Raw genomic sequence first — 13,063 nt, forward strand, 5'->3', positions numbered from 1 at the left:
CATGATGGAAGGAGAGAGCTAGCTCCTAAAAGTTGTGTTCTGACCCCCACAAAGACACAAAAGCACATGTACACGTGTACACACACACACACACACACACACACACACACACACACACACAGAAAGAAATGTAAGGGAATATAAATTCACCACTCTTACACTTTACAGGATGTGCGTGGGCACCATGTTCTGTATGCTAGCATTATGCATTTTAATGGCTCATTTGGAAGTCCCAGGAGGTCCTACATTGTCAAGCAGAGCTGTGGACACTCCATGCTGTCTAGAGTCAGAAAGCACCATTTCTCTTCCTGTCTTGTCCCTATAGATTCTGGGAACTTTTAGTCACCCTCTTGGCCTCCTTCATTTGTACATGGCAGCCAGGACTTCTCCCTCAGAACAGTTGACGTAAGCCAAGCCCCAGTCTTGTGGGGGAGTCCCAAGCGTCTGCCTCCCTGGCATTTCCCTCTCCCTGGCTGACTGGTACTCTGCAGGAAGTATACTTGTAGCTTTTTGCTTGTGGTATGTTACTGTGCAGGTTAGTTCCTAAGAGAAAACCACAGGTACACTATTAGAACCTCTCCTTGGGTCTGGTTACATGGGATTTTCTTCTTGCTTTATGAATAGTCATGATATGGGGCTAGAGAGGTGGCTCAGAGGTTAAGAGCACTGGCTGTTCCTTCAGAGGTCCTGAGTTCAATTCCCAGCAACCGCATGTTGGCTCACAACCATCTATAATGAGATCTGGTGCCCCCTTCTGGCCTGCAGGCATACATGCAGGTGGAACACTGTATACATAATAAATAAATACATCTTTAAATAGGCATGATATTCGCAAGGTCTCCAGTGATGACAAATATACCAGAAGATATGCCAACTTCACCACACTGTCCCAGCAGTGAATTTTGTAAGCCTTTCCATTTTTCACTGTGTCTGATAAATATAACATGACATTATAAGATTGTTTGCTCTGTGTGTGTGTGTGTGTGTGTGTGTGTGTGTGTGTGTGTGTGCACATGCAGACCCGTGCCTACCATGGTTCACCTGTGGAGGTTAGAACACAACCTCCAATTTCACAACTTATCTTTCTACCCCCTGTGAGACAGAGTCTCTTCACCAGTGCTTAGCCAGGGCAGCTGGCCTCTCCCCACCTGCCATCTCTGGTAAGGGCATGCTGGGATTACAGGTGCCTGTGCTTCTGCCTCTGCCTTTTAGGTGGCTTCTGAGGATTTGAATTCAGGTCATCAGGCTTATATAGTGAGTGCCTTTACTTGCACTATCCCCTCAACCCACCAATTATGTTGTTTTTTTTTTTTAATCAAAGAAAATAGGTCCTTTACATGTGATAAATTTCTCCCAGTGAGCAGTCTGTATATATGACCACCAATCTCTCTTTTATTCATGAACATTTCCAAAGATTGGATGAGAGCAGCCATGGAGTTCTAAGTCTATCTCTGGGAGCTTTGCTGGGATGAGATTTGCTCACCTCAGGATTACAGCTGGTCCCCAAGCTCCCAGCTCAGCTCCTGCTTTGCTCTCTCTGCTGATGCTGGTGCAGCAGCTAGTAGGACGGAGCTGAGTAGTAGCCATCTGGAGCCAGGAGGAATCGCCTCGGAGGGTCACCTCCCTCCCCTGGCATCCTGTATCCTCTGCCTCTTCCCCCAAAGAAATAAAGGCTTGGATTTCACCGTAATGCGACCCAGAGATGAAAACTGCCACGGAAGCTGAAACCTTCCACTGGTGTCTGGGAAGAGAGATGCATCTTGCTCTCCGAAGGGTGCTAAAGCCAGGGTCACCAAGGCAGGCCCTGGAGTGCAAAGAGGGTGTCCCCTCTGAGGGGGCCTGGCCTTCTTTCCTGGTGCTGTGGCCACCTGGGGACTCGGTGGAGGAAGGTCATTAGACAACTCTGACCAGGTTGGTAGCATCCTAAAGTGTGTTTGTCTTTGTTCTGCAATGAGCTGAGGGTCGATGGGTCATTTGAACTTTTAACTGTTCTGTTGATGGAGGGGAATGCAGCCAGTGATGTCATGGATATGCCAGTAAAATGGCAGTGCCTTTTCTGAATGTCACAAACGTGTCTCTCAAATATGAAGACACCATACATTTTAAATGGGCAAATAGTCTTTGCCTCTTATCATATACATTTAATTTAATTCTAATGAGAGAAATAGCTCACACATGCATACATGCATGCATACATGCACACATGTGCAAACACACATGCTACGCACATGCAGTCAAAATTAGAGCTCACAGAATTCAATCCACTTTTATATAATTTCTCCATTGTCCTAGATTTGTAGAATAAGACAGTAGAGAATGTTTTTAGTTATTGTGTCAGGGGAAATGACAAATTCTGTTCTAGAAGAAAAGTTAAGAATGGCATTGAGGCACAGCATCCTCGGGGACCGAGAAAGAAGAGGCGGTCCTGCAGTGTGCCTGGCGTCACAGGAAGCCCCGAGGATAAGTTACAGGGTCACAACACCCTCGCGCTGTAATAGCCATGGAATTCTGTTAACAAATCCCTGACAGACGAGAATCCTTTCTGCTAGTTTGACTGTAGTCAGAATAATTTGTTTTTCTAAAACAAGAGTTATGTAAGTCCTAGGGACTGACTTATGGGCAACAAATTCATTTCAATTAGATGGGCTGAGGATGTGAAATACTGTGTGAGTCTGAAAGTGTAAGTAGAATGTTGAGTTGAAAGCAAGTATCAAACAAATGATGTTCTCTTTCTATGGGTTTTAAAAGATTTCACTTCTTTTAGCCAATAGTTCTTCACACAATGAACTTGAATGTACCACCCATGTCTGGAGCATCCAGGGTATTGGCTGGTAGGGACGCATGTGCTCACGAGCTCAGAGCTTACCTTAAATGTTTCCTTTTGTACTCCTGGGTAGCTCCACGTGGGCCGTGTCTGTAAGTCTTGCCAGGCACACATCTCTATTCTTCCCCCAGTTGTTCTCACTTCTAATGGACTCTCCTAGAACCTGACAGAAAGCAGCAGCCGAGTGCTTCTTAGAGGAGACAATCAGTTTGTCCTCTCCCTCTGCGTACCTGGGTAGGCGCATTAATTTGCGTTAAATGCTAATGACATGCTTGTTTATAGTTGTGTGTGTTGGAGAAGATCATTGTTATTTAGGAAAATAAAGTCTTAATAAAGAGACTGAGAAGGATTTTTAATATATGAAGCCAAACTCTTCAATATTCTAGTTTCATGCTAGTTCTTGCTCCTTGAGACATTCATGTTCTGTTGAATTAGAATCCGTTTGGGAAGTCTCTATGTTTTCATATGACTTTCAAGTGTATATGAAGAATACATTCATCCATGTGGTATTTTACTGTATATAAGAACAGTGTTATTTTAAGAAAGGTGATAAGTATAAATATCTGAATAAATAGGTAAAATATCTAAACAATCTCAACTATTTTTAAACTTTGTATCAAAGTAACCAATTCACAGATAAAGAACTGTGGTGTCTTGGATTTGAGCAATAGAAATTCTGTGGAAATCTTTACCTGTTTAAAAAAAAGGTGTCTGCTCATGGTAAGGCAGGGCTTCTATCTTTAACGGGAGGTGTTTCTGTGTTACTTATTTTTCCCCCCCACTGGCTTTCTGTTCATAGAGTACGTGTAATTTCTCTGCCATTTAAAATTAAACAGCCATGCCATTCCAACACAAGAAGCCTGGAGAATAATTTAGAAAACCTCCTCTAGTTCTCCTGTTCATCTCTCATGATCCATCCTAATGCTTGTTGTGGGAATCTCATTTTTTCTTTCCGTATGAATTAGTGTTAACCACCGTGTTCGTTATTTCTGGAAGCTGCACGGGATTGGCAGTAAGTTGTGTGCGTACATGCATTAGTACTGTGCGCCCCCCCCCCCCGTCTGATTAGGCTAGCACCCCAGCTCACAAGGGCCGTGAGAGTGGGGTGTTCATACAATTTAAGGAGATTGGGGACCGAGCTGAGAAACCACCACTGAGGAATGGGAAGAGAACAGGGCAGTTCCGGATTCCCCTGACATCTGTTTTTCTATGCACACCGGCATTATTAAAATGAAAGCACTCTTTCCGGTGTGCTGTAGACCTATGTAGATAGAGGACCTTCATGGTGCTCCTTTACTTCAATTCAAGATCTGACTGCCTTTATGTTTCTAACAAGAGCAGGGGCAAAGGCACACAGGCACAGTTTATGAAACAGCCGCTGCTTGTTTAATTCTGAAAGATGAGCTATGACATGATGAAGTACCAGTTCTGATGGAGGCACCAGAGTGATTCCACCTCCTCCTCACCCCTGCTAATGGCCCTTCCCCCACCAGCACTCTCTGCTGCCTGGGGTCACAGTCTGTGAATAATTGATGGGGACTGTCCTGTGTGTTGGAGAGAGAAGCTGCCATGTTCATACTGTGTAGCCACATACATGCAAAGCTTTCTTGTCTTTCCAAAAACAGAAGCTAGAGATCTCCCCTCAGACCTAGCTAGCCACACGTGTTAGGGATGCCGTCAGTCATGTATGATGATAGACTTTTCATGGACTTTTCAGAACAATTGCCTTGGTCAGATCCCAGCTCAGGGTGTGTTGTAAAGACCCTGGATGAGATTAAGGACTGTGGCTTTGTAAGCAGCTTGCCTTGGCTTCTACGGAGCAGGTTTGGTTTTTCTGTGTTGGTAGGGAAGCTCATAGCGTATGTCAGCTGGTGGGCCCTGCATGCAGAGTCTGACACTATGAGCCTCCTTTTCCCCAACAAATTGTTGTGAAAAATTCCCAACACACAGTAATACCGAAGGAATTGAACAATGTACACCTATACACCTACCACCTAGAGTCTGGCATGGGCCCATCCCATTTCTAATGATTTGAAAGTAAGTTGCCAACATCTATACACTTCACCCTTAACTACTAACATGTATATATGACGTTTATAACAGCTTTTTAGATAAAATGTACACAAAGGGTAATGCACATATCTTAAATGGACTTGTGATAAATTTTAGCAAATGCAGCACCCATGAAATGCAAACTCCATCAAGATCTGGAGCCATCAGCACAAGCAATGTCCTCATGCCCTCGTCCAACCAAGATTAGCACATCATAGAAATAGCATCACTTTGCAAGGTTTGATTTTCTCAGCATTTTGTTTTTGAGATTCATGTCAGCCATCAGAATGATCGATAGTTCATTCCTTTTTATTATTGAGTAGTTATGGCCCCACAGTTTGTTTATTCAACAAATAAACAAACTGGGCTACTTGAAGCTTGGAGGTATTATAGCTGCCACTTTGATGAGCGTTCTTGGATGACTTTTTTGGACATACTGCTTCTGGGTAAAAAAATCAAGAATGGAACTTTTAGATCATAGGTCAGTGTGTTCAGTTTTCAGAGAGACCACCAGAGCTGTCCATAATGTAATTTACACATTCTACATTCCAACCCATCAGGCCTGAGCACCCTGGGTGCTCACGTCTTTTTAAAGTATAGCGCTCTGGTGGGAGTGTAGTGGGCATTGCTGTGGCTTTTGCGTTTCGCTGATGAGCAATGGTATTGAGGTTTTTGGCTGTCTTCCAGTATTCAAATCTTCGACTATTTGTAATTGTATTGTATATATTTTTGTTACTGTGTTACGTATTTTATATTCTTTGTGGTAATCTATACACCATTTATCTTCAGATATGCCGTACAATATGACTCAAGAACCTACGTGAGCCCACCCTGGCTTAGCAGAGGTGGGGACCTTCTGGTGAGCGCCAGGCAGTCCTGTGTGTGCGGGAGCAGACGATCACATCCCAAACCATGACAACCACCTCTCCCTTATGACCTAGACCTCCCCAGAGGCTCAGCCCTTTCTAGCTTCCCCTCCTGCAGTAGCCATGTCCTGCTACCATTCCTTAAATTCCCATCAGACCCGAGCACCAGGAGGGACCTGGCTTCCTCTGAAGTCCTGAAGGTCGTCTACACGTTTTCCTAGGAGCCTTATAGTTTTAGCCTCTATATTTTAGGTCCATGATCCACCTCAGGTTAACTTTTGTGTACACTAAAAGACAAGCATCTTATAAATTTGTTTTGATCTTATATATGTAAGTGGTTTTGCCTGCATGGGTGTGTGCAAAATGGGTGTGTAGTGCCTACAGAGTCCTGAAGAGGTCAGGTCCCTGGGACTGAGTTACAGACAGGTGTGAGCTGCCATGTGGGTGCTGGGAACCGAACCTGGGTCCTCAGGAAGAGCAGCAAATGCTTTTAACTGCCAAGCCATGTCTGCAACCAAAGCGATGAGGGTACCCAGATGTGCTGGTACTGTCTGCTGAAAACCTTTCTCCACTGTGTTGTTCTGGCACCCCTGTCAAAAGTTAATTAGATGGCCAAATGATGAGTCTTTGTGTGATTGTTATATGTATGTGTTCATGTGTGTGTGTGTGTATATATGTATGTGCGTGGTATGTGTGTAGTGTGTGTGGTATGTGCAGTATATGTGTGCATATGTGTGGTGTGTGTATGGTATCTGTGTGGTATGTGTGGTATGTGTACGTGGTGTATGTGTGATGTTTATGTTATATGTATGTGTATATGGTATGTATATTGTTTGTATGTATACGGTATGTGTTTTAGATATATGCATTGTGTGGTGTGTGTGTGTGTGTGTGATGTATTGTGTGGTGTTTGTGTTATATGTATGTGTGTGTATGTGGTAGGTATGTGTGTGTGTAGTGTGGTGTGTTTGTATGTATGTGGTATGTTTGTGTGTATGGTGTTTGTGTTATATATATGTGTATGTGATATATATGTTCTTTGTGTGTGTGGTATGTGTGTTAGATGTATATGTGGTATGTGTGGTGTATGTGTGTGTGTGTGTGTGTGTGGTGTCTGTGTTACATATATATGTGTGTGTATGTGGTGAATGTGGTGTATGTGGTGTATGTGTATGGTGTGTGTATGTGGTGTTTGTGTTGTATATGTGTTATATGTATGTGTGTGTGGTGTGTATGTATGTGGTGTTTGTGTTGCGTGTGTGTGTAGTGTTTGTGTGTGTGTGTGGTGTCTGTGTTATATGTATGTGTGTGTATGTGGTGAATGTGGTGTATGTGGTGTATGTGTATGGTGTGTGTATGTGGTGTTTGTGTTGTATATGTGTTATATGTATGTGTGTGTGGTGTGTATGTATGTGGTGTTTGTGTTGCGTGTGTGTGTAGTGTTTGTGTGTGTGTGTGGTGTTTGTGTTATATGTATGTGTGTGTATGTGGTGAATGTGGTATATGTGGTATATGTGTATGGTGTGTGTATGTGGTGTTTGTGTTGTATATGTGTTATATGTATGTGTGTGTGGTGTGTATGTATGTGGTGTTTGTGTTGCGTGTGTGTGTGTGGTGTGTGTGTGTGTGTGTGGTGTTTGTGTTATATGTATGTGTGTGTATGTGGTGAATGTGGTGTATGTGGTGTATGTGTATGGTGTGTGTGTGTGGTGTTTGTGTTGTGTGTGTGTTATATGTATGTGTGTGTGGTGTGTGTGTGTGTGATGTTTGTGTTGTGGTGTGTTATATGTATGTGTGTGTGTTTTGTGTGTGTTGTGTGTGTGTTGGCCTGAGCTCAAAATCAGATGACTTCCGTGATCACTCTCCACCGTTTTCTTTTTTCCAATTTTATGTGTGTGATGTGTGTGTGTGTGTGTGTGTGTGTGTGTGTGTGTATGTGTGTGTGTGCATGTTCACATGTGGAGGCTTGAGGTTGATGTTGGGAATCTTCCTTGATTGCTTTTCTGCGTTATTCATTACGGTGGGTCTCTGTCAAACCCCGGGCTGACTGATATGGCTAGTCTCACTCGCCAGCTTTCTCTGGGGATCTCATCTCTGCCTTCCAAGCCTGAAATGCAAGAGGGCTGCCACCCACCTAACATTTGTGTGGGCTCTGGGGGTCCAAACTGTGGGCCCCATCCTTGGCCAGCAAGCACGCTAACCACTGAGCATCTCCCTAGCCCTTCTACATTACTTTTTGAGAAGGTCTCTCTCACTGGACTCAGCTCTCATGGATTCAGCTAAGCTGGCTGCAGCGAGCTGTCTCCGTTCCCCCAGCACGCATGGAGCAGACTGTGGCCACTGCTCCCGGGTTTCACTCAGGTGCTAGGGATCTGAACTCAGGTTCTCACGCTGGTGTGGGAATCTGAGCCATCTCCCCAGCCCCATGAGTCTGTTTCTTAACTCAGTTCTGCCCTCTGGGGCTGTCTATACTGGTATCAAATTGCCCGCTTATGGCAGCCTAATGGTGAGTTTTGAAATCAGGTAATGTATATCCTCCCATTCCCTTGTTCAAGATTGCTTTAACTATTTTAGGTTCTTCAAGTTTTCCGTACAAGCTTGAGAATCTGATATAATTTTATGAGGGGAAAAAAATCCAACCGGGATTATAGTTGGACTGAAATTGAATCTGTGCCTAAATTCATGGGGACTGGCACCTTCCTGGTGTTTATTCTCGAACCCATCAACATGGGACATGGGAGGTCTTTCTGGGTGTACAAATCTTCATTTTCTTGGCAATGTTTTTTTCCAGAGTTCAGATTTTACTCATCTTTTGTGAAATTTATTTCTAAGCACATAATTTTTGTGCTTTGTTAGGTAGCTAGTTCCTCCCCCCACAATAACAAAATACCTGAGATAACCAACATTCAAGAGAAAAGTGTTATTTTTAGCTCATAGTTCTGGTCCAAGACAGGTTGGCCCCTCTGCATTCAGTTTGTGATGTGGTAACGCATCCTGAACCAAAACTCTCAACTCATGGACTGAGAGGGAGCACAGAGAGGATGAGGAGGGGCCCGGGGCCCCAGATCCCCAAGTCTCCAGCTACACCTGTCATCTCAAGGTCCCTCCCACTGTGCAAACTTAGCCGTGAATCACAGACTCCTCACCTTATTTCTCCCGTCCCTCAACACAATTCAGAACTTACCTTCTCATTGGCTACATACAGCATTTCTGTAACATCTGTAGAGAGAAAGCTTTCACTTTCATTTCCCAACCCCTTTGGACATGTCACTGGGGCCTCAAATTTTCTTTCCAGAGAAATGTACACAGACAGAGAAACAGTTTTGTGCAGAACTTTAAAATGCTCAGGGACCTTCCAAAGCCTGTTGGTCAGCCTTTGGGACCTTGCAGACCTCTGTATGAACCCTTGTTCCGGAGCAGAACCCTGATGGAGGACAGTGGTCTCCTTCACTGGTATCTCTCCACCCAGTGTGGTGCTAGGCTGTGTCCAGCTGCTCCATAAGTACCCACGCACTGAGTCCTCGACAATGCTGCAGCCCCCTGCAGGTCTCTCCTCTCCTCCCAAGCAGCACCAGACGCTCAGCAGACCAGAGCATCCCACATCCCCTCCTCTGCCCAGGACAGGTCAGCACGCCTTATAGAGAACAGGAAGGACTATGTCTACCGGAAGCCACAGTTCAGATAACTAGAACAACAGGGTCACCAGGCATCTTAGAGACAAGGTGGGTCAGTCATATACATGGTCCAAGAATGTCCAGAGACCCAGAGTTTCAAAGGATTGATGGAGATACTAGGGTGGCATGTTAGTGCAGAGGCAAGGGTTATCAATCCTAAATCACTTGATCTTCTGAGAGTTTTCTTAGTAGAGAAGGGTTTGGGAGCCGTGTAGATTCCCACACCCGCGGTCTTAGCTGCTCCTTCCCCTTAGAGGGACACAACAGTGGAGCCCTTAGCCTGGGACCATCAGCTCTCTCAGCAGAGTGCTGCCTGCCTCCCGTTGCCCAGGGCACTGGAGCGACTCCAGTTGGCAGTCGGTCGCCTGCAGCCATCACCAAGCTGTGCTAAACTTCTCACTGCCCCAGGAAATGTCTTCCAACATGGCTGCCCATCCCCCAGAGAAACGGGCACTTGCTGACGGGAGCAATTCAGGACTTTATCTTCCTTCACCCGCCACAGTCATGTTATGGGGTGTGCATTCCTCCACTGTCACCTGCAACCACAACCCAGAGGTCACCAGCGCAGTGACACCATCGTGTCCTCCCACGCAGGTACCGAAGACATGGGCAGCAAGCTCTCTGCACCAGGCGGCAGCTCCTCGGCACGGTCCCCCAGCATGGAAGACATCCACACCGCATACAAGCAGAGGAACTTCTCCCGGGCCCGTGACCTGCTCAGAGAGGCATGTGAGGACACTGAATCCCCGCAGGAGAAGGTAGGGTGCATGCCTGCCCAGAGTTGCTATTCTAATCATGTGTGAGACTGTGTGTGATGGGGGTGTACACTTGCCTGTGTGTGCACATGGAAGCCTGAGGCCGACACATGGTGTCGTCTCTATCGCTCCCTACCTTATTTTTTTAAGATTTATTTACCTTTACTTTATGTATTTTGCCTGCAATGTGTGTAAGAAACACCATGTGCTTGCAGTACTCAAGGAAGCCAGAAGAGGGCGTAATTCCTTGGATCCCCTGGAACTGGAATTATGGACGGTTGTGAACCTTGATGTAGGTGTTGAGAATCCACTGAACCTGGATCCTCTGCAATAGCAACAAATGCTCTTAACCCCTGAGCCATCTCTCCAGCCCCTCCACCATAGTTTTTGATGAGTCTCTCACTAGAGTTTGTTATCTCAGCCGGACTAGGCTGTCCAGAAAACCTCCAGAATCATCCTCACTCCACACCTCTAGAACTGAGGTTACCAACATGCAGCAATGACATGAGTACTGGGTATCATTCACACAACAAGCACTTTGTCCACTGAATAAACCTCTGTAACCATCCCAACACACACAAGTCTCATGTATCCCAGGCTGGCTTCTAACTCACTAGGTAGCCAAGGCTGACCCCAAACTTCTAATTCTCCTGCCTCCACCTCTGGGCTAGGACTGCAGGCATGTACTCTCATGCAGTTTTTTGTCGTTGTTGTTGTTTTGGTTTTTTTCTCGAGACAGGGTTTCTCTGTGTAGCTTTTAAATCCCAGCACTGGTCTACAGAGCAAGATCCCATGCAGTTTTAAGATGCTGAGAATGGGTTAGATGCTTGGTGCATTCTAGCCAAGTGCTCTGCCGACTGAGCTGCATCCCCAGCCTGTGGGTTATCCTCTCGTTACCAGAGTCTTCATGGGTCTCCAGTGTTGGAGAATCCCTCGCTTAGCACATGAGCATGTGCCTGGCCTTCCTTTCCGGTGTCTTCAGCAGCATCACACAGTCATCTTCCATGTCAGACCTTGGAGGGATGTGAATGGGTTCATTTAAAGAACCAATGCCTTCTGCAGAATTTATCTACCGATCTTACACTTTCTTCCGTTATAAGAACAGCATGTACTCAACATGAAAGAAGAGAAATCTGTAAAAGTAAAGGGGGGGGGAGAACAAAAACTAAGCATATCCCTAATATATACCAACACTCCCTCATCTGTGTCTCAGTGTGTTTTCTTCTGGCCCACTGGTCTGGGAGGAGTGTTGCCATTTCTGATAATATATAATGTATTATGTATGTAATATAAATACAGATTATAGTTTTGCATATACTTCTTGTTTGCTTCTATTATATCAAGAACTATACATTCATTTTGAGCATCATCATTAATGGCTGCATAATATTCCATGTGGTAGGGAGAACATAATTTAAACTTAATCCATGCTTCTTATTGGATTTTTGGATTATTTCAAATTTCTTACCAATAATACTGTATGGGAATTTTTTGCCTAGTCATTTTCTTATTGGAAGGTTATTTTCTTAGCATAGTTATGCCAAACGGAATGTATAGGTATGAACAGTTTTTTGTTAGCACATTAGTATAAAATAATGAGTATCACTTTAACATTTTCATACATGATATTTAAAGTTTTAGAACATATGCCAAACTGTTTGCTAAAAAGCGAGTCCAAAATCACCCCCCACATACACCAATAGCTCAAAGGGGTAAGAGTCAGATGTTACCATGGAAACACTTCATCAATACTTCGTTTGCATTACTTTGATTAGCATAGGCTTAACCCATCTACATTTAAATAAAAGTTAGAGATGATTCTATTTTGAACTTCTAGCCTGCTTTCAGAAAAGTAAGAGATTGGGGGACAATGAGCACCACTGACAGGACATTTGAATTCACCGTGTACATGACCAAGGGCCACACCTGTGTGTGGGAGATGGCCTGACTGTTCAGTCCACAGGATGAAAAAGCTATGTGATCATCAGGGACCCCAGGCCATAGGCTGCTGTGAAGAATACCCCCTGTGTGTCAGAAAATGTCCCGGAGTGAATTGGAAAGCTCTCCAGTGTAACTCCAGTAAACAAGCGAATCACCTCTGCCTCTATTAAGAAGGGGACTGGGTGCAGGTATGTGGTGCATAGACACTCACACACAGGCAAAACACTAGTGCATATAAAATATAAAAAGAAATCATTCTTGAAATCAAATGGAAGGGCAATCAGGTGTGCTTTTCAACACTCCCCTCTGCGTGCACCTGAGAACTCTGGACGTCCCATACACGGCAAGGAACATTTTGACACTGGAGAGAAAAGACTGCTAGTGAGTTCAGAGCTCAAGAAAAACATGGCGTTGCGTTTCTGGGGGTCCTTTTCACCTTTTTTACATCCCAGGCTAATATGAAGAAGCTGGCAACCCAGACACAAACTGATAAAAAGAAGCTCCAGGGCTGTTGAGGCAGCCAGAGGACCAGGCCAGAGCAGCATGAAAAGACAGTTTATCGGCAGCACCCAGCCGGGCCACAGCCAGGCCCACAGTCGCGTGCCCACCACTCTCCAGCCAAGGCCGGGTGGAGAGACTAACCTGCCAGGCTGTGAAAAGCTGCCCTAGTCATCTGAGAAGGCTGTGGAGAGCTGGGGAGCTAATTGGCATTAGGTGGTAATGTAATAACCCCCCACTGCTCCAACTGGAGACCGAGTGAGCAAGGAGACCTTCCTGCCCAACAGGAACCAGGAGTCCATCCCACGGGTGGCATCTAATTCTTAGTTCCTGGTTTTCCATCCCACCAGGAAGTGATGAATCTGTACCACTGTTCACCGACCAAAGCTAATAAGAGTCCAAGGCCAAGACTCAAATAAGATCCCAGTCCTAAAATACATTCCCACTCATCGC

General features: G+C 45.0%; 1 protein-coding gene across 1 annotated transcript in view; it reads left to right on the top strand.

The window, feature by feature from the left end:
* Lrrk1 (leucine rich repeat kinase 1) overlaps positions 1–13,063 on the top strand; it is a 130,667-nt gene that overhangs the window by 25,064 nt on the left and 92,540 nt on the right. The window contains exon 2 of the mRNA XM_059273225.1: positions 10,011–10,174. Within this exon, the coding sequence (XP_059129208.1) occupies positions 10,011–10,174 (164 nt within the window). The remainder of the gene's footprint in view (positions 1–10,010; positions 10,175–13,063) is intronic.

This window comes from Peromyscus eremicus, chromosome 1, assembly GCF_949786415.1.
Source record: "Peromyscus eremicus chromosome 1, PerEre_H2_v1, whole genome shotgun sequence".
NCBI classification, from domain to species: Eukaryota; Metazoa; Chordata; class Mammalia; order Rodentia; family Cricetidae; genus Peromyscus; species Peromyscus eremicus.